A 19,823-nucleotide genomic window follows, 5' to 3' on the forward strand; every position below is an offset into this window, starting at 1 on the left:
TGACCCAACCAGGAATCAGAATCAGAAATACTTTAATAATCCCACGGAGAAATTACTTTTGTTACATATAGGACCAGTTTGATATAACACAATTGAATACAATATACAGGTGCTGGTCATAAAATTAGAATATCATGAAAAAGTAGATTGATTTCAGTAATTCCATTTAAAAAGTGAAACTTGTATATTATATTCATACATTACATACAAACTCATATATTTCAGATGTTTATTTTGTTTAATTTTGATGATTACAAATGACAACAAATGAAAATCTCAAATTCATCATATCAGAAAATTAGAATATTACTGAAGACCAATAAAAACAAAGGATTTATAGAAATGTTGGCCAACTGAAAAGTATGAACATGAAAAGTATGAGCATGTACAGCACTCAGTATTTAGTTGGGCCTCCTTTGGCCTGTATTACTGCAGCAATGCGGCGTGGCATGGAGTCGATCAGTCTGTGGCACTGCTCAGGTGTTATGATAGCCCAGGTTGCTCTAATAGTGGCTTTTAGCTCTTCTGAATTGTTGGGTCTGGTGTATTGCATCTTCTTCTTCACAATACCCCATAGATTTTCTATGGGGTTAAGGTCAGGAGAGTTTGCTGGCCAATTAAGAACAGGGATACCATGGTCCTTCAACCAGGTACTGGTAGCTTTGGCACTGTGTGCAGGTGCCAAGTCCTGTTGGAAAATGAAATCTGCATCTCCAAAAAGTTGGTCAGCTGCAGGAAGCATGAAGTGCTCTAAAACTTCCTGGTATGTGGCTGCGTTGACCCTGGACCTCAGAAAACACAATGGACCAACACCAGCAGATGACATGGCACCCCAAACCATCACTGACTGTGGAAACTTTACACTGGACTTCAAGCAACGTGGATGAAGTGCCTCTCTTCTTTTCCTCCAGACTCTGGGACCTTGATTTCCAAAGGAAATGCAAAATTTACTTTCATCAGAGAACATGACTTTGGACCACTCACCAGCAGTCCAGTCCTGTTTCTCTTTAGCCCAGGCAAGACGCTTCTGACGCTGTCTGTGGTTCAAGAGTGGCTTGACACAAGGAATGCGACAGCAGAAACCCATGTCTTTCATACGTCTGTGTGTGGTGGTTCTTGAAGCACTCACTCCAGCTGCAGTCCACTCTTTGTGAATCTCCCCCACATTTTTGAATGGGTTTTGTTTCACAATCCTCTCCAGGGTGCGGTTATCTCTCTTGCTTGTACACTTTTTTCGACCACATCTTTTCCTTCCCTTCGCCTCTCTATTAATGTGCTTGGACACTGAGCTCTGTGAACAGCCAGCCTCTTTAGCGATGACCTTTTGTGTCTTGCCCTCCTTGTGCAAGGTGTCGATGGTCGTCTTTTGGACAACTGTCAAGTCAGCAGTCTTCCCCATGATTGTGTAGCCTATAGAACTAGACTGAAAGACCATTTAAAGGCTTTTGCAGGTGGTTTGAGTTAATTAGCTGATTAGAGTGTGGCACCAGGGGCCATCAATTTTGAACCTTTTCACAATATTCTAATTTTCTGATATGATGAATTTGAGATTTTCATTTGTTGTCATTTGTAATCATCAAAATTAAACAAAATAAACATCTGAAATATATGAGTTTGTATGTAATGTATGAATATAATATACAAGTTTCACTTTTTAAATGGAATTACTGAAATCAATCTACTTTTTCATGATATTCTAATTTTATGACCAGCACCTGTATATAATTAGGGGGTCCCCGCTCCATCTAGACATCAGTTTGGGGGTCCTTGGCCTGGAAAACGTTGAAGACCCCTGGTCTAATACATTTAATTTCTGCTAATACATATACACTCTTGCCATTTCAAATTTTGTTCCTGATGGCACAGCTTTCTAGCCATAAAAAGCCTCATGCTTTGTAATCATGTGTTGTTGTGGGGCATTGGTATTTGGGGGCTTGATTAATGAACAGCCTAAGGACATAGAGAGAGAAGCACATAGTTTTGGCCAGATAACAAAAATATCTGTGAAAAAAACCCCTCTGTTTTTAGAGAAAGTGATTAAATGAGAAAAGATGTTGATAATGATTTAATTATTACAATGCCATCTATTAGAACTTGAACTACTGCAGAATATTAGGGATTATGTCAATTTTAATCAATCATATAACATCTGTAATCAATATTTTAAAAAAGGAATAGGACTATATGACTTTATACTGGCCTGACTGGGAAATGTCCCTGTCAAGAGGCTTGACTGCAGAGGCGGGTGGTTAATCCAAAAGTATTTTTTTTATTTTATAATTTTTTTTGTGTGTGTGGGGGGGTTTAAATAGTGCTCTATTGTAAAAGTGATGCTTTAACTCAACCTCCAAATCTGAAAACGATTTTAATTCTGGCAGAAGCCTGCAATGGTAATTGGGTAGAAAAAGAAAGAGTCCTGCAGCGATCGAACTGAGCTGAGTCAATGACAGACCGGCGCTGGAAACCCAGTTTAATAAGTTGACAGTACTGCATGACATGAGACGAGATGAGATTACTTTCTAACACAATCCTCCATCCATACCGTTTTAAGCCCTCCTCATTTCTCTAGTTTAATGGAAAAGGAAATTAGAAAAACCAGTTAGTTTTCAGTTACAATACCTCAAATATTATTTCTAATTTCATTTTAATATTTTGTTAAAACCATAACTTTGGCTAACATTTAGCTCAATCTCCTCGAACTGACATTCCACCTATATTAAGTCTCCTAACCCAGATCAATTTAGATGGCTTTATGGGACTTTAAATCAAATTGAGACAAGACTGTAATTTTTTCCCCCCCAGGTTAGTTGAGCAGTTCTCTCAAAAGAATTGGTGTTTTTATAACTTTTCTCATTGTTATGGTCCTGTCTGCTTAAATGAAAGCTGCCATGAGAAAAGTTTCTGCTAAGAAGAGGCAACTCAAAGATTTTATTTACAATAACTATCTAATGTTCCTATACTTAAAAAGCCAGACAGCTTAAAAGTGAGCTTTAATTGAAATATTGTGAATGGGAAGTTGGAATATCTTAGAGTTGACTTCTCAAATCGAAAACAGTCCTGACACAGCCTCTCCTTTATAGAAATGTGAAACATAGATTAAAGAGCCTACTTCATGCAAACTTAACTGCTTTGAGCTTTTAACTTTGTTAAAAATCTATTTATTGATCAGCTAAACCTTTCTGAGCAGCAGTCCCTACCTGTCCTGAAAATACATTAAAGGCACCTACTTTGACTACGCTGCACCTGCCCAGTAAACTACACACTCTCCTGCCAACTGTTAGTGGTGACGTGAGGCAAAGAGTGATCTTTTTTGCTCAAAGCAGTGATAAAGTTGCAGCTAATCTGCACAATGAAAATTAGTTCATTTTGGTTGTTTTAAGGTCTCAGACTTTGCTTATCTGTCCTAAAGATATATATATATATATATATATATATATATATATATATATATATATATATATATATATATATATATATATATATATATATATATATATATATATATATATATATATATATATATATATATATATATAAACAGGATTAAAAGAAACATGATACTGGACATTTATAGTTAGATAATTCAATGCCTTTTCTTAGTCATAAACCGAACAATAAAAAATAGCTTGTGTTTTTAATCCTAATTTTTTCCATTTATTTGTTGTCCTGGTCAAAACACTTGTGCAAAATCATAATGGAGATCAGGCAAATAAAATAAACTATCCATGATTTTATACCAAACCTATTAGATCTGTCCTTTGATTTACTTATGAAAAATTATATTTTAGTCCAGCTCTATAAAACAAAAAAGTTAAAGACAGACTTAAATGCTTTTTTGTGGGGAAAAAATACTATTAAATGTTTTTCTGTTTTAGGTGTCTAGTTGGTATTCATTTTGTAATATCCAAGGTAAACACATTTAAATTCTTAAATTCTTCACTTAAATTCCTTTGGCTTCTTTGATTCTCTCTTTTTAAATACTACCAGATAAACCTATTTGTCTTATTTCAAAGAGTATTTTATGTTTTATTTCATTTAGATGAAAGCCCCAAAGTATTCATATTGTGGGTAAATTTAGGTTTAAAGTAACATTTTATTTACACAGTGTGTTTTTTCTGACTGGAAGTAATATTAACCTTCAGCACTGACCCCACCAGGGTCCCGGCTTGAATCTTAAAGAAAAAATGTTAAGCTGAAAAGTAGGGTGATAGCAGAAGTCCCTCCAACCTCCTATACCAGGATTGAAAGCATGCAAAAATCTGGTTGAAAGAGTTTGAAGAGCAAGACATTGTTTCATAAACCATGATTAAAAATAGTCAAAATAGCTTGTATATCCAATGAGAAAGAGAGAGAAGTCTTCCCCCATGAAACCAACATTTTGATTAAATTACAATAACTTTAAATCTATGCCACCGGCATGAATAGTTTGGGCCTTAACTGTATATATTATCTAACTAAGATGAAAACAACAGCTACTCTTAGAGACACACTAATAGGAGGTTTTCCCCTTCAGTGTCTGCTAAATATAATGCATAATATGGTACGTATACAATGCAGGGATGAGCTTTAATATTTCTAAATGTTTCTCATTACTTGTTTTATTTATTTCAGCTGAAAATATTCTGCAAATTTCAGCTGCAAGAAACTTTTAGGCTTTAAAGACTTTGGTAACCTCGTCTGTTAAATAGAATTGAAATCTTTCTTTAAAAACAAAAACAAAGAAGCAGCCTAATTAACTCATTAAACAATTCTCCTGCTGTTGCTGAAGGGTCAAATTAGAGGGATTTTGATTTTCTTCAAATATTCCTATTACCCAGAGTACGGATGCAAGCGCCTCTCAGAACTTAAGGTAATTACTTCTACAAAAGGACAAATCTCAATTGTAACACAATATCTAATTATTAGGTCTGCTAGTATCAAAAACTGCCGTCCCATGAAAGGAAAAAGGGAGCCGTATAATCCACTGAGCTGAGAGGACAGTTCCCATTTTTCTATAGCCGCAGTTTTAAAGCAGACGAGAGCATTAGAGGGAAGACCCGTCATGGCTCAACACCTGAAGGGTACGGACAGAGAACAAGATATGACAGAGCTCAAACTTGTATCCTCTCCCACTGCTTTTTAAAAAAATTTTATTTAAGGGACGCTGATAACTTAGAGTATACCAGTCAGTGCAAAACCCCACCTCTGCAGCCACAGCTCAGAGAAGCCCTTCTGCTTTAATAAAAAAACAGATATATTTATTTTCAACAGGAACTCTGCCTGCCAGATCGTTTTTCCAGCCAATGTACCATAAAAAGACCCATTTCCCGAATAATCAAACTTCAGCCACTGACTGTCCCCCTATCAACACCTTTGATCTTTTTCCAACCTGGCAGCCATTTTCATCATAGCAGCAATGTAATTTCCCAGTGGGTAGTGGGGGCCGCAGTGGTGCAGACTCCCAGAATAATGTACTGTGGAGCCACCACTAAGAAGTTGGACGGCCCTCTTTTTGTGGGAAGCATTTGCATTCAAATCATTGAGTCTGAAATTGGTTCTACCTGTATGGGATCAGGACTATCTCCTGTGGGTTCCTACCGCCAGTTTCCGCAGTTTTCATAACCTTTGAGACTGGAAATGCTAATGTCTTTTGATGGGCAGACTACATTTTTTTTCTCTTGGTTCTCCCAACAAGGTTAGTTCTTGGATGAGCAGCAGAGCTTTTCATCAGTCCATGGACACATTATGACTAACAAACCACTAAGTTCGTTATATTTCTGCAAAGTTGAAGCACACTGGATGGAGGTTGAATCATGACAAAGCAATAATCAAAGCTAAAAAAAAAAATGTATTTTCAGTTCCATACAGAAATAAATTATAGCTATCCCTTGCAACCTATAGCATAAGGTTACAGCAAAACAGACAGAAAGATTATTCTTCCAAAATAAAATTTGCAGCATGGTGAACATACCCAGCTAAGGCAGGTCATATGAAACATCTTTCTTTACTATTAAATGTTTTATATCATCAACAGAACTTAAATAAACTTAGATAAACTTTCAAATTATTATTTCATCAACTAAAGTAGAAAACAACTTTTATACAAACTTTGTCTGATCTAGAGATTTGAAATTATTTACGGCATCTTCTGGTAGGCTTGAGCAATATGGCTTAACAATAAAAACTTACTTTTATCTTCATCAAAACATAAAGACAAAAATACTATTTTAAAATTACTCTAATTTCAATCACCCCTTTTGGAAGTTGACTTAAGTTTAAACTGTGAAGTATCCCATGAGTCAAGTTGGCATTTCATAGTAAATAATCAAAATATAACACACCAGATGTTTGCAGCTGTTGGTATAATAGAATTATCTAGCTTCGAGTTTACATTAAATAGAAAGTGACGACTGCTTAAATACATTTTCTACAGAATGATTTTACAGGTGTGAAAGGTTTTGGAAACTGCTTGTGCTATAAGATCTGGACTGCATTTTAGAAAAACAAATAATACTCATAGTAGAACAGGGTGGAGTAAATGTGATGGTCTGCTACTGTTTTGCTAAAGAACCGTGATGTTTTTCTCTAATTGGTGAGACAATGAAATTCTACTCTCTGAAAATATTGCAGGAAAACATCCAGACATCAGTTCACCATGTGCTCAGGCACAAGTAAGTTATAAGATAAGGGGGGTTCCAATATCATACAACTTTTTCACTTCCGATACAATACCAATATTGCAGTTTTTACAGTAGTATACCATTATTGATCTCATCAACAAAAAAGATGCATATATTTATTGCAAGTTTTTAAATGTAAAATCAAAGTTAAAGTTTCACAAATTCTGAACTCCAGTCAACAACGATCTGTATTAGAGCAATTGGCCCCTTTTGTTATTGACCAATGAGTTTCATAAACAGAAGAGGAGTTTTTCCATCACCTTACTAATATCTGAGATTTCAGACGCAGGCCTATATATTCAACTATTGGTTTTTTGTAATATTTCATATCATTATCAGACTGACTACTAATATTGCAAGACTACGTTCTGGAGCACACAAGTGGGTTCACTTTTCATATCGCTCAAAAACAGATGTTTATGCAGGGGGTTGACTTAGTCAATGAAAACAAATAAATTTCATTAAGAACCTTTAAATCTAACTTTAAAAGGTTACTTAAGGGGACATAACTAACTTATTGCATTTCTTCACAATCATGTTGGCAGTTGTTGCTGAAAAGTGTTGTACAGTACAACCAGTTATCATATTTAAAAGGGAGATGTCATTTTTATAACTGGTATAACCTGCGTTTGAAAAAGTCATTTAAAAAAAACTATAGTTTTTAATCAGGAAAGGGATTTTAGTCAAATGTCTGCAGTTGTTTTGTGTTCAGACATTTCAGAGTGACAACTTACTCCAAACAAAAGACAATTATATGCATTACAAATATTTTTTGTAGTACTAGTAAGTCACATGATGGTTCCTAAAATTTGAAAAAAAAGGAATTTATTTCGGCCACCAAAAAAAAAACATGTCAGTCAACTAGTAGACTGTGTGGCTTCTTTGTCTTTTTTTTTATTTAGAAAAGTATTGAATTTTTGGCAATTTTTCATCACGATGTGGCAAAACCCCCTCAGCTGTATCCACAGTTATTGAAACCCTTTGATATTTGGTAATGTCATAAAAAAAAAAACTCCAGAACATGACTAATTAAAGCAATTAAAGGTGTGAAGGAACAAGAGTAGCCAAGAGTAGAATATTTAGTTCATTTCCTTCATTTCAGTAACTCGCCACTAAAACATTAACTTCATTCAGATAAAAACTGGTTTCATCACTAAGACTCATTCAAAATAAGCTTAAATAGGGTTGACATCATATATTTTTAACATAACACAATGATATACCTCCTGAACGAAACTATGATGGGAGGAGAGTAAATTGTTCTGCTGTTTGCTTTGAACACAGTAGTTCAGTTCGAAAGCTGGAAATGCAATCTTAAGTGGAAAAGGAGCCAGCAAAGGATTTGTAGCGTCGCTCCACGCTCCCTATGAAATATACATGACGAGCTCCACTCCAGAATATGAGGTAAAAAGGTATTCCTCCCAATTATGAAAACGGAATTTTAATCCTTGATGTTTCCTTGCGATTAAATGCCTTTTTTTATATTTGGAAGACACATTTAGTCTAAAGATGCTTCTCTTTTATCCAACCTTACTACAATGTCTTTTAAACTCCCAGAAGCAGATGCAGTAGCCATAACAAGAATTAATTTAGTGCAAACACTTGTGCTGCCTCCAAGGAACTCCAATCCCAGACTGTTGACTGACAAGCCCTTAATAATCAATTCACAAGCATGTCGATCCTAAGCAACACTTGATCTGAGCTTCCCCCATCCAAGTTCCAAATGGTTCATGGCAACGTACTGAAACCAAAACATCAAATTATAATGCTCTCAGAAATTGATTACCTGGAGCGCCCAGACTGACTGTAATCAGAAAGAAACATGATTGTTTTTTTGTTCTTCTCAGGGTCTTTTCACCTTCCTTTGGAAGGAAATGTATTGATCTCCACACCCACTCTTAGATCCATACAAACCATTAAAGAAACTACCAGAATTCACCATCAAGTTGAGTTAGTGATTGCAGATATAAAAGAGCAATTGACAGAAAAATAAAACTAGTGGCAGCATTTGGTTAAGTAATCATACAAAACAACTGCCAGCATGCCCAGATCTGTCCATCAAAGCTTGTTCACCTGGAAAACATGCTGCAAGATGCTAAACGAAGTCCCTAAATGAAGAGGGTATCGCATGGTTTACAACAGGTTCTTGTTACAGTTGATAGCACTTGAACATCAGACAAGTGATCCTTTCATAGAAGGTGAGCAAGCAAGACCCTTTTCTCTTTACAAATACATGAAGGACAGATTGAACTGAAAACAGGACAAATATACACTGCTAGTTTAGTGCAGGAATTGGCTCATGGAACAGATACAGCAAAAAAGTCACACCTTCAGTTGGAATAGTGTACTTCCTTATAGACCGCAACAGATAGTTTGGAGGGCAATATTACAGGACCAATAGGCTCCATAGATAAAGCCTTTAAATGTCAAGATACAGTCATTTAGACATCAATTGAGTGTAAATTCTATTTTTCTCTATTTTAAGTGTTTTAACATTTTGAGAACTGCAATTTTCCAGACATTATTTAAAAAAAATCTTAAAATTTCTTTATCATGTTGCTCATCCCTACTTTGAAAACTTAAGAGAATTGTTTTAAATGTATGTGTTGGTGTTGGATTTCAGCTCAAACTTGTGAGAAAACCTGCATTGTGAACATGCCTTTTTTTTCAGGTGAAATTTTATACAAACGAGAAAAGTTATTGATTTATGTCATTCCCAGAAATGTGCTAACATTAGCCTGACTTGCTATCTGTTTCTGTCTCTATTCAAGTAAAAGAAGTGATTCCAAAAATCAGGGACTCCCCTGCATGCAGACGGTGCTGTAAAACTACGTTCAGATTGGACATGTTTCCAGCAGTAGAAACAGCCACTTTACATTCAAAGTCATTGGTTGACCCACATCAGGGGGCATCTAGAGGTCTTGCAGAATGTCTAGAGCAGCAGGAGCAGCGCATCTTGACACATCTGAGCAGCAACTCATGAGCTCTTGAGCATCTGAGAAGCATGAAGCACTCCGTAAGCAGCAGATGCTGGAGTTGGAACATTTCAATTTTGGCTGCTGGACACACCAGATCAATCAATCAAAGAAGCACTGCTCAAGCAGAGCGTTATGATCACTCTCCTGAAACAGTTTAATAAATGCCTAAATCAATGTTTGGTGTAAATGTGGCAAAAGTGTTGTTGCCTGTGCAATGGTTTACCTGTTGTGAAAGAAACCGCCAAAAAATTGTAAATGAATCATGGCAAACTTTTAATATTGCTACTATAACAACATGCATACAAACAAGTCAAATCCTTCTTTGTACCTTTGCAGGAAACAAGATGAACGAAAAAATGTCCAAGGCAGATTTATTTAAAGATTTTCACTTAAAAAAAAAAATAAATAAATAACATAAAGTCAATCTCAGGAGAATCATATATGTAAAATAACAGGTTTTGATTCCGTTAAGTCCTAATGTGTTAGGGTTATTTGTGACAAATACATTTGCAACCTTTGTGCACTACTTTACAGCATTAAGATACCCATTTCTACTGCTCCAAAAAGATACCTGGGATACATCAGTACAAAATGGCTGACTCATTATATAGTGAATGACTGGACAATTCATTCACAGCTTTTAACTATCTAGGGCTATTTAAAATGCCTCAGTCGTACAGTGCCAGTGAAAGACATTAAATACCAATGAATAGGAAGCATTTGTATGCAAAATTGCAGAGAGACCAGAGACAGAGCTGCAGACGTACAAACCTCCATGTAATCAGGGGGCAAATCTGCTTGTACCGTCTGTGCCTAGCTGTGGGGGCGTGAGGGGCAAGCGGGTGGCTGAAGCTATTGTCTCCAAGCGTCAGTCCACATGATTGACCTAGCCGGTGTCCACATTAACACGGATCAACTCCTGTGGGTATCATTTCCTGGAAAAACAGCTGCTCCAGCACATTTGGCCAAATAACTCAACTTCTATATGTGGACTAAAAAAAATGCCCTTTGTTCTGCCTTTCTGAATTTTACCCAACACAATCAATATACCTCTGAAAAAAGGAAAGAATGTTAGCAGCTTTCACTGTAAAATATTTTTCCATCTCATTTCACTTATGCTTTCATCATTCTTCCCCTACAGTGTCGCCTTACTTATTTCCTGTTGTTTCTTGATAATACTTTTCTTGACTGTTGACGTTTTCTCTGACCGATTGGCTTCTGCCTCACTCAAGTGAAACCACCTCCCAGCCACCACTTGGTCAAACCTCGAAGATATACCCGCCTGCCAATTAATGAGCCTGTTTAGAAAGACAGCACCTCCACTAAACATTGATCACAAAGCCTAAAACCCTAGCACTCTTGGGGAAGCCATTTATCAAGGTGATAATTTATTTTCTAACACTAGATATGGTGTGTCGGGACTTGGGTTGTTTTCATCAAGCCCTGGTAGACACCATTTCAGGTCCAAATCAGGGTTATAATGTGCAGATTGAAACACACAGGGCTGTAAATCACTCAGGATCAGCTGCAAATACCTAAAAAGATCTGCTTCCAGTTGCTGAGTGGGCCAGGGAATAGTAATTTAGTAAGAGATGTGTGGCATATTTTCTTTGTGCTTCGATGTTCCACTGAGCATTAGTAGGGACACTGCGTGACTTATGGAAGGAGTAGTAGATTAAATGAAGGCTGGTCTCTTGTTTCCATCATGCTGACACGGGGTGCCCAATTACAGAGATGTGCCCCGTGTATCCAAAGAGGCCAAGCACCTGATGGGAGGAAGTGGCAGGAGCAGGGGACACTGCTTGTGAGTAGGCGAGGCTACCGCAGTGCACCGCTGCTCCCGCGCACTCTCAAGATGTTCCGCATCTCCCCCCTCTAATTGGCAGATTGCCTCAGAAGCGAGATGATTTAATGGCCTGTGTGTGTGTTTTTTCCTGCCTTAGTCAGCCATTAGCAGGGACATCTGTAAAGAGTTGGCCGGGCGCACTGCTGAGAGCAGAAGCTGAGACCAACACTTTCTTATCGGGGGGGGGGGGCAGCGTGATAGTGACAGACTTGGGCAATGATCAAAGAGCTCAGAGGCATTTCTCTGGGTTACAATAATCGAGATATCTTGTTTGGATCTGTCCAAGGCTGCAGAAAAACCTGTAATCAGTTGTTTGATGTTGTTTACTTTGTAAAAGCAACATTAACTCAAAGAGAATGGTTATCATTGGCGAAAGGGAAGCTTGTTGTTTTTGTTTTTCCAACGGAGGCTATGATCAGATCCTATTCAGTGCGCTCGCAACATATAAGGTACATTTTTTCAACATAAAATTAAAAGTGTTATTAGTCGTCATAGGTCAATGCTTTATTGAATCATTTTTCTTTGCCAGCACATCTGCACACAAAAATTGTCCATTCTTCTATGAAAACATTTAAAGCTCAATTAAATAGCCAATGTCTCCGTACAGTTTTTCCAAGTTGGACAGACAGATATAAATATGATTTTGTTCAATAGGAAAACATGGTTCAGTGAAGGAACATATGATATGCCATTTATACCAAAGTAAAGGGGGGAAAGCAAACACAAAAAACAGGGAATACACAAAAAAGTATTGGGTTGCCCTACAGTTATGAAACCTCTAAAGATACAATAGAGGTATCGATGATTAAAATATAAGAAACAGAAATCAACTATTTCTAACACAGTATTTTGAAAAATTGACATTTCTCTCATTGAGGCATCACCCTTAACCTCCCTGTTATGTCCCCTAAAGTGTTTATAAACTGCAAATGAATTTTCTAATGAGATTTTTCTTTCAGCAGAAGCTCTCTCTCTCATAAGGTCTAGATTTTATGGATTATACACTGGTTCTACAAACACTATCTATGGCTTGAGCTGTGGATTACTGTAGCTCATTCAGTGTTACCAAACAGGCCCCTGTAGGGGTTATACTGAGCACTTTATTCTACCTTTCAGCTCAATAGATGACCAGGATTTGGTAAGTTAAGTTTACATTTGTGCGATAGCCTTTCTATTCTTGAACAACACTTCTAGCCTCCACTGCTTCTGCTGAAATTAAGAGTCGTAGTCTCTTAAGTATTTAAATGTCAAATCATTAAACATGTATATAAATGTACTCTTTATCAGACTATATTGTCCCAAAATTTACAAATTTTCTGTTTTTAAAAGAAATCCTGTTTTTTTTTCGTTACCTTATGCAGACCAGTTAGTTATTCGTCAGCCTGTACACCTAAATTCAGTCAATTATATATCAACGGTCATCTGTCAATCAAATGTTTTCGGCCATAGCATCTTGATTCATATGTCGTAGCTAATATACGCGACGGTTGAAATAAGATATAAGAATACTTTACTTTACCATTGAGTTCCGTTTCAGTGTTCACAGGATGGATGTCTGTGTCTTCGGCAGGCATAAAGCTAACAGAACTGGCAGGGTTGCGAGGCAAGGGTTCAAACATGTACGGCTGTAAGCCTTCTACACCAAACCAAGCTTCTGCCACCCTGCCGTCCTCTTCCACAACATCTTCATCCCCACTTTCCTCCTCTAAATAAAAAATGTATGATGAAGGAGACTCATCCACGACCTCCGACACTAAACTCTCCTTCTCTTGCAAGTTTCTGCTGTCCATAGCGGTCCTTGACAGTGTCGTTGCTAAGTCACCAATTTAGTGCTACTTGGTCCCAATAGAATTTTCCATTGGGAACCTACTAGCACTACGATGCTAACTAGTTAGCAAGTTGCTTCCGAGAAAACAACCACAAACGAACCTGCTTGCGAACCTTCAGCCACAACAACCCCACACTCTTGATAAACGACCAATCACATTCACTTTATTCACTCGTGTAGTCGTGCACCACTCTGGAGAATTCGGAAATGCAACGGTTGGAACAGCAGTTTACCTACGACTTTAAACATTTCAGCATAATGCTGCCACTACCATGTCTACAGTATATTTAAGTCAGCTGGTCTACAGTGATTCACTAAGAGAGTTAGATTTTTAACCTGGAAGGTGGCGATGATCTGCAGGTTTGTTTTAGCAGAACAACAGAACTAAAAAGAGGAATTCAACACACTGTTCGTATCTTTGTGGTCTAACTCAAGATGACTAGTGTCTGTATAAGGAGGCAAAGGGTCATCTGTCTTTGCTGGATTATTACTGCTGATGGTATTCCATCCAAAGACCTAAACCAGTAATATCTTTCTAGTTGAAATTGTCTTATTTTAAATCTCTTTAATGTGGACTCTGTTATTGATCCAGGCAACCAGTGAAAATAATTTTGTCTCCTCCGATCTTCATGGAAAAGGTCTTACCTGTGTGCAGCGGTTCTCAGTCTTCATTATCTGCCTGTTCTGCAGCACGTCGTCTCTTGCAAGTACCAACGCTCTCGGATTTTACTAACCTCTGAGGTCCAGTCTGCAAAGCCTGCTGGCTCTAACTCCTACAGATCCGTGCTACCTCTCCTTCATCCCTCAGACCAATCAGAAAGTTAAACTGACTTCCTGCTGTTCTCTCCTTTCATACTCTTGTTTTTTTTTTTTGTTAAAACTCATGTGGGTCAAAAAACTTCAAACCAACATTTGAGATACAACTTCTTGCAGCTTTGCTGTCCACACGCACTGAACGCATTTGCTCACGGCTAAAACATTATAGCTTAAACCAGAGTTTGGCCTTAAAGGCTTCTACTTTCAGGCTGTGTATCACCATTTTTATTTCTTAGCCTTTCTCTCCTGAGCTTGTTTCTGTAACAAGGTCTGGATGACGAAGGGAGCCCCTTTTTTTGAACAAGTGAGGCCTCAGACAGAGGTGTGGAGAAAGCTTTAAGGCCTTTTTGAAGCCTGACGGCCATCGGTATTCTTACCATAGCCTCTGTGGATTTCGCTGCTACCTGCAAACTGGGTCAGGTTTTGCATTATTTTAGAGATTTGTATCTCACTGGGAGGAGAGAAGGAGCTTTTGCACATGCAGGCATGCAGACGAACACCTGCGTTTTGCCTCCCTCTGTTTTCCCCTCTGCCTCTCTCTTTCACACATGCATTATTGAGTTAAATAACATACACACATATTTGTCATCCTAGCCCATAAATGTCAATTGAAAGCTGACAAATGAGCTAGCCTCATATTGAGAAAATCATTTCAGAAGGAGCCTTCACTGACATTGATAAGGAGTACTATTATTGATTACAGCACTCAAAAAGTCTGCACTTTCACAGCATTTACATGCAACTTTGTCAAGGTTTATTACCATTCCTGTCATACAAATTGGATTTACTGCAGTCGTAAATCTTAAATTCATACTTTAGCATAAATTAGCAAGTAAAAGTTCTGCAGCATCCGCTGTGGACTGTTTCGATTAAGTTTTATAGCCATTTCTGTCATTATTCCTCTCGAATTTTGAGTCACTGTTTCAGGTTTTCCACCGTTTCTAATTCCAATCATTGAGCATTCGTCCTGTCAGTAGACGAACGAGGGACCAGGAGCAGATGCTGAGGGGCGTCAATAATGAGACACTGAAGAAAGGTAATTGAAGGGGACAGGAAAGCTGGCGAGACACCTCAGAAAATAAGACGGGAAAGAAAATAACCAAGTATGAGATAGAGGAGGAAGATATAGGAGAGACCATCTGAGGTGAATACAAATGGACGAAGGGGGAACAGGGGTGGTGGGTAGGGTGCAAAAGAATGTAAAATGAGAAGGACTCACTATTGAGTCATACGGAAAAAAAAGACAAAGAAATCCACATTAATCCCTAACCCAAAACAAGGTCTCTTCTATACATATAGAAGAAGATTTGGGCATTTGAAAAGGCTTGCTTCAGTCACTAGACCAATGCTGAAGTCCAACAATAGCCAGGAATTATTTTTATATGCTCTAAATGTCACAGAGATTATAGCCGCTGGAAGTATGAGGAGCCTTCAGTACTTCATAACAAGTCAAACAAGGAACATGTATGTCATCTTAAATGAGTCATCAATGCAGATATTATGATTTATCACAGCCTGCTCTCCCATTTGCTGCAAAAAGCAACTCTGAACCACCAAGGCATGGACCTCACCATAGTGCTGATTTAGATAGCACATCCTCCAGGAGCTTGATTGAACTGAGATCTGGGCTATTCAGATGTTAAATCAAAACTTGTCTTTCTTAAATCCCAAACCATTCTTCCTGCTAAATAAAGCCTTAGTTTTCAAGCCAAATTGTTTCCATCACTAATTGATAGTATAGTTTTTTATTAAGGTATAGTTCTAGGTAGTTTTACCTGCAGAACCAGCAGCTCAACAGCAATAAAGGAGCTTCAATACCACCCAACCAGCTTAAACATCACCCACCCTCCACCTTTTATTCCAGTCACCAGCCTTTTATTAGCCTTTATCCCATTGTTGATTCCCCATAGTTACTTCCTTTGAACACTTTTAATAAAAAATGACAATAGACTTAGAAAATCTGACAAGAAGCTGCACTTTTGTGGATAACCTAACCGATTCATCTAACCATCACAAGATGTTATATGCTTTTAAATGTTTTAGTTTGGCATTTGTTCCTGCTCCTAACACTTCACCTTCAGACAAATATTCTCCCTAAATAAATGATCCCACTAATTAACAAATTGGTAGGAGTAAATTTCTCTTGAGGTTGTATATTAAGCATTTAAAACTCAGTTTGACTTATTTTCTGTTCTACCATTCAGTTTCAATTTTCAATTTTCAGTTTCAGTTTTCAACTTTATGTCACACATCCAAGTCCTTGGAAAAAGAACATATTCCTATGTCAATGAAAGGCAGCAAAACTCTCAGTTTTTATTCATTATATCACATGTATAAGAAGATTCAGGTTAAAAAATGTCACTGCACATCTGTGTCTTTAAAGGCGAATAGGGATTGTCCTATCCAATAATATATATTAACAGCTGCTCCTTAGCCTGACACCTGGTGCAAGGGCCATAGAGGGAACAATGACGATGCAAGACATCTTGCACACTATTTTAGCATCTTAAGTTATTAGCAACAAGTAACATACAGTAGCTGTTACACATAGCCTACTGTCCTGAGAATCCTGAGAATTTTAATGAAAGTCATTTGCCTTAATATAGGACCACCAAGCTACTGCATCCTCCACTTCTTCAGGTCTAAATGCAGCCACAAAGCTTCACCATATGCACATCAATCTGTGGTTGATTACTCTGGCCGTCTTAATGGACCCAGATGTTTGGGAAGGAAAAAAATAATAATTCTAGAACTGAAAGTCCAATTTGTCCAAATAAATTTTAGTTTGCGATAAAAACATTTTTAAAGCAAAGTAATTTAAATTATTAAATGCGGTTTAATTTAATTTCCATCATTAAATAGTTTCAATTTAGCTAAATTTCCTTTCAATCCAATACATTTAATTTTGCATATGTAAATTAATTTTGGGCACATCAAATTCAGTTTCTGATGGCTCCAGTTTCTGCCTATAGAGGGTGGGCAAAAAAACAACAAAAAAACTGGTTTGTTAATGAGATATCAAAAGATGAAAGCTCATGATTGAAATATGAAACATATATTAAATACACAAGCCAGATACAAGTGGATGAAATGAGCTTTCTCCAGAGGGTGGCTGGGCTCTTCCTAAGAGATAAGGTGATAGGTCATCTGGAAGAGACTCTGAGAAAAGCCGCTTGTCTTCCACATCGAGAGGAGTCAGCTGAGTCGGCTCAGATATCTTTTTCGGATATCCTCGGACGCCTCTTTCAGAAACTCTTCCAGACACATCCCACGCGGAGGGGCCCCAGGGGACAACCCAGGACAAGATGGAGGACCTATGTATGTCGGCTACCCTGGAATGCCTAATAGTGCACAGTAACTACCAACGTCAACCTCATGCTTAAATAATATTTAAAAAAGATTCCACAGGGAACCATCTTTTACAATTCTTTTAGCGTATCCACTCCATCCCCACTGCATCAGTTAGTGAAAGTTGAACAAAATGTAGAAAGGATAAGACTTAGACTTAGACAACAATAACCCAAAATTGATCAATCTTTTCTACTATTCCTTTATTTTTTGGATCAGTTTTATTCATTTATGCTCAAAAGGATGCAAATAATAAAGTTTGATGTTTCATTGAAAAGCCAAGAATTTAACTTGAAGTTCTTTGAGGGGCTATCTTTTTCAGAAAAAAATGAAAAACAGGAACATTCTTTAGACATGACATACTCTGAAATCTATAAAAGGTTTGCATGTCTGGAATCGGTTTGGCGGCAAATAAGACCTCATAAATTGTATTCTTTTCTCATGGGGATGACAATGGGTTGTTACAAAACATTACTGTTTATTCATTTTACATTTTTCTGTTATACTACATTTGGTTTTTCATTACCTCGGTTGCCAAAGTGATCATAAATAATAGCTTTTAATGGATATCTATACCGTAGATTTTTATATTTTTAAACTAACTCTCCTGTGGTGACCCTACATGTTAGAAATCTATCTACTAAAGTAATAATTTTGCTGTTTTTCAGTAACTCTTAAAAGACAAAAAAACGGAATTCCACAAGGAGACAGATTGGTACCTTCCTTTTTATCCATTTATGCTCATCAAGATGAATCCTGATAAACCTTTATTTGGAAAGCTTTCTTTGTCTTGGATGATGGGTTCATTGAAATCTATGGTAGATTCTAATAATGTTAAGATATCTATAAAGATTTGGTTTATTTGGCAACAGGTATTGGTAAATGTATAGTTCTAAACTATGTTGCGCATAGTTTGCAGCGCAGGTGCGCACCAGCAAAAGGCTGCATGGACAGGACTCCGTGCAGCCCTGCAGAGAGAGGAGCCACTTACTGCAGGTTCGAGCTGTTCCAATACACCGCATGACGGCTGCTGGCTCTGGAAAGGTGCAAGTTTGTAAGCGCCAGGGTGATGAGGCTGAGAGAAAACGTTACGAGAGCCATAATCCCCGTGCGTGCTGGTCCAACCCTGCCTCTTCCTCCGCTTTTTTTCTTTTTTTTTTTTTGCCTCCTTCTGTCCCAAATGACGGGTCGTTCACAACATCCCAGACCCCAGGAGCCCGTCTTCAACTTCAGTGACTTCTCTAAGGCTCAGCGTTCCTCAATCCAAGCTCCATCGCGTAAAAAAACATCTTTATTTCAGCCCAAATATCTACTTTTAAGTCTCTCCTTTTGTTCCCAATCTAAGCTTTCATTTAAAACAGCCGACCAAAAAAGCAAAAAGTCAAAAAAAGGCGGAAATCTTCACATCTATTCGGTGTTTATTGTTGGTTATTCTGCTGCTAAAGTCGCATCCAAGCCGCTGGATCTTCGGTATTTAGAGATACCTGCCACTTCTCTCCCAGAAGCCGCAACAGCAGCCAAACGCTGCGCGCACAACGACACAAACCCGCCCTCTGATGGCAGAGAAGCGCGCACATGTCCGTCTACTCTGCCGCCACGCCCCCTCATCTCATGCACAATGCGTGCATGAGCTATAAATGAAACGCAATTACAGTAGACAGTTAAAAAAAAAGGAAACTTATGCCATATATTTTGCACAAACTTAGTTTCTCTTCTAAATAATTTGGACCAGGTCTCCAAAGTCGCACCAGTAAGAATGCCTCTATTATAAAATTGGTAATAAGCAATGCATCAATTTAAAATAAGAGCTTTTTTAGAATCATTTTACATTACATTTTAAAAAGGCTGTACTGCACCGCTCATCAATTAGTAATGAGATAAGGGCCATGCTGTAAGTGTTGTGTCCCTTCTCAGAGTGCCAGGGGAAGTAGCAGACATTTAAATATTTAAATATATATAAACCATATGAACAACACTTACGCAACTTGACATAAATCAAAATGTTCCAATTATTTAAAGGTTGTATATCTAAGCTATAAATGTACCACCACTGCTCTGTGTTTTTCTATGGAAAGTCCCTTGTGCTGTCTTTGTCTATCCTCCCTATTCAAAGTTAAGGTGCACTTTAAATTATGTTGTCTTCTCAAATGAAGCCAGTGACTTATTCTCTTTTTTGCCATCCAATAGAAACTAGCTGAATACTTATCTGTTTATTTGTGTTGGCTTTAACTCTCTATATTGTCTATTCTTTTTAAACTAAATAAATCAAGCAATTGCTGCCAATTACCTCTTTGTGCACTCTTAATAATAGAAGATACCCTTCCTTAATGCTTCTCTGTTTAGCTGTT

The 19,823-nt window shown here is 37.6% G+C and overlaps 1 protein-coding gene across 1 annotated transcript in view; it reads right to left on the bottom strand.

Annotated features, from left to right (window-relative positions):
- efna3a (ephrin-A3a) overlaps positions 1–19,019 on the bottom strand; it is a 128,689-nt gene extending 109,670 nt beyond the window's left edge. The window contains exon 1 of the mRNA XM_038279299.1: positions 18,467–19,019. Coding sequence (XP_038135227.1) covers positions 18,467–18,576 — 110 coding nt within the window. The 5' untranslated portion in view covers positions 18,577–19,019. The remainder of the gene's footprint in view (positions 1–18,466) is intronic.
- Between the last annotated feature and the right edge of the window lie 804 nt (positions 19,020–19,823).

The sequence above is a fragment of the Cyprinodon tularosa genome, unplaced genomic scaffold (genome assembly GCF_016077235.1).
Source record: "Cyprinodon tularosa strain WSP-4 unplaced genomic scaffold, ASM1607723v1 ctg15, whole genome shotgun sequence".
Taxonomy (NCBI): domain Eukaryota; kingdom Metazoa; phylum Chordata; class Actinopteri; order Cyprinodontiformes; family Cyprinodontidae; genus Cyprinodon; species Cyprinodon tularosa.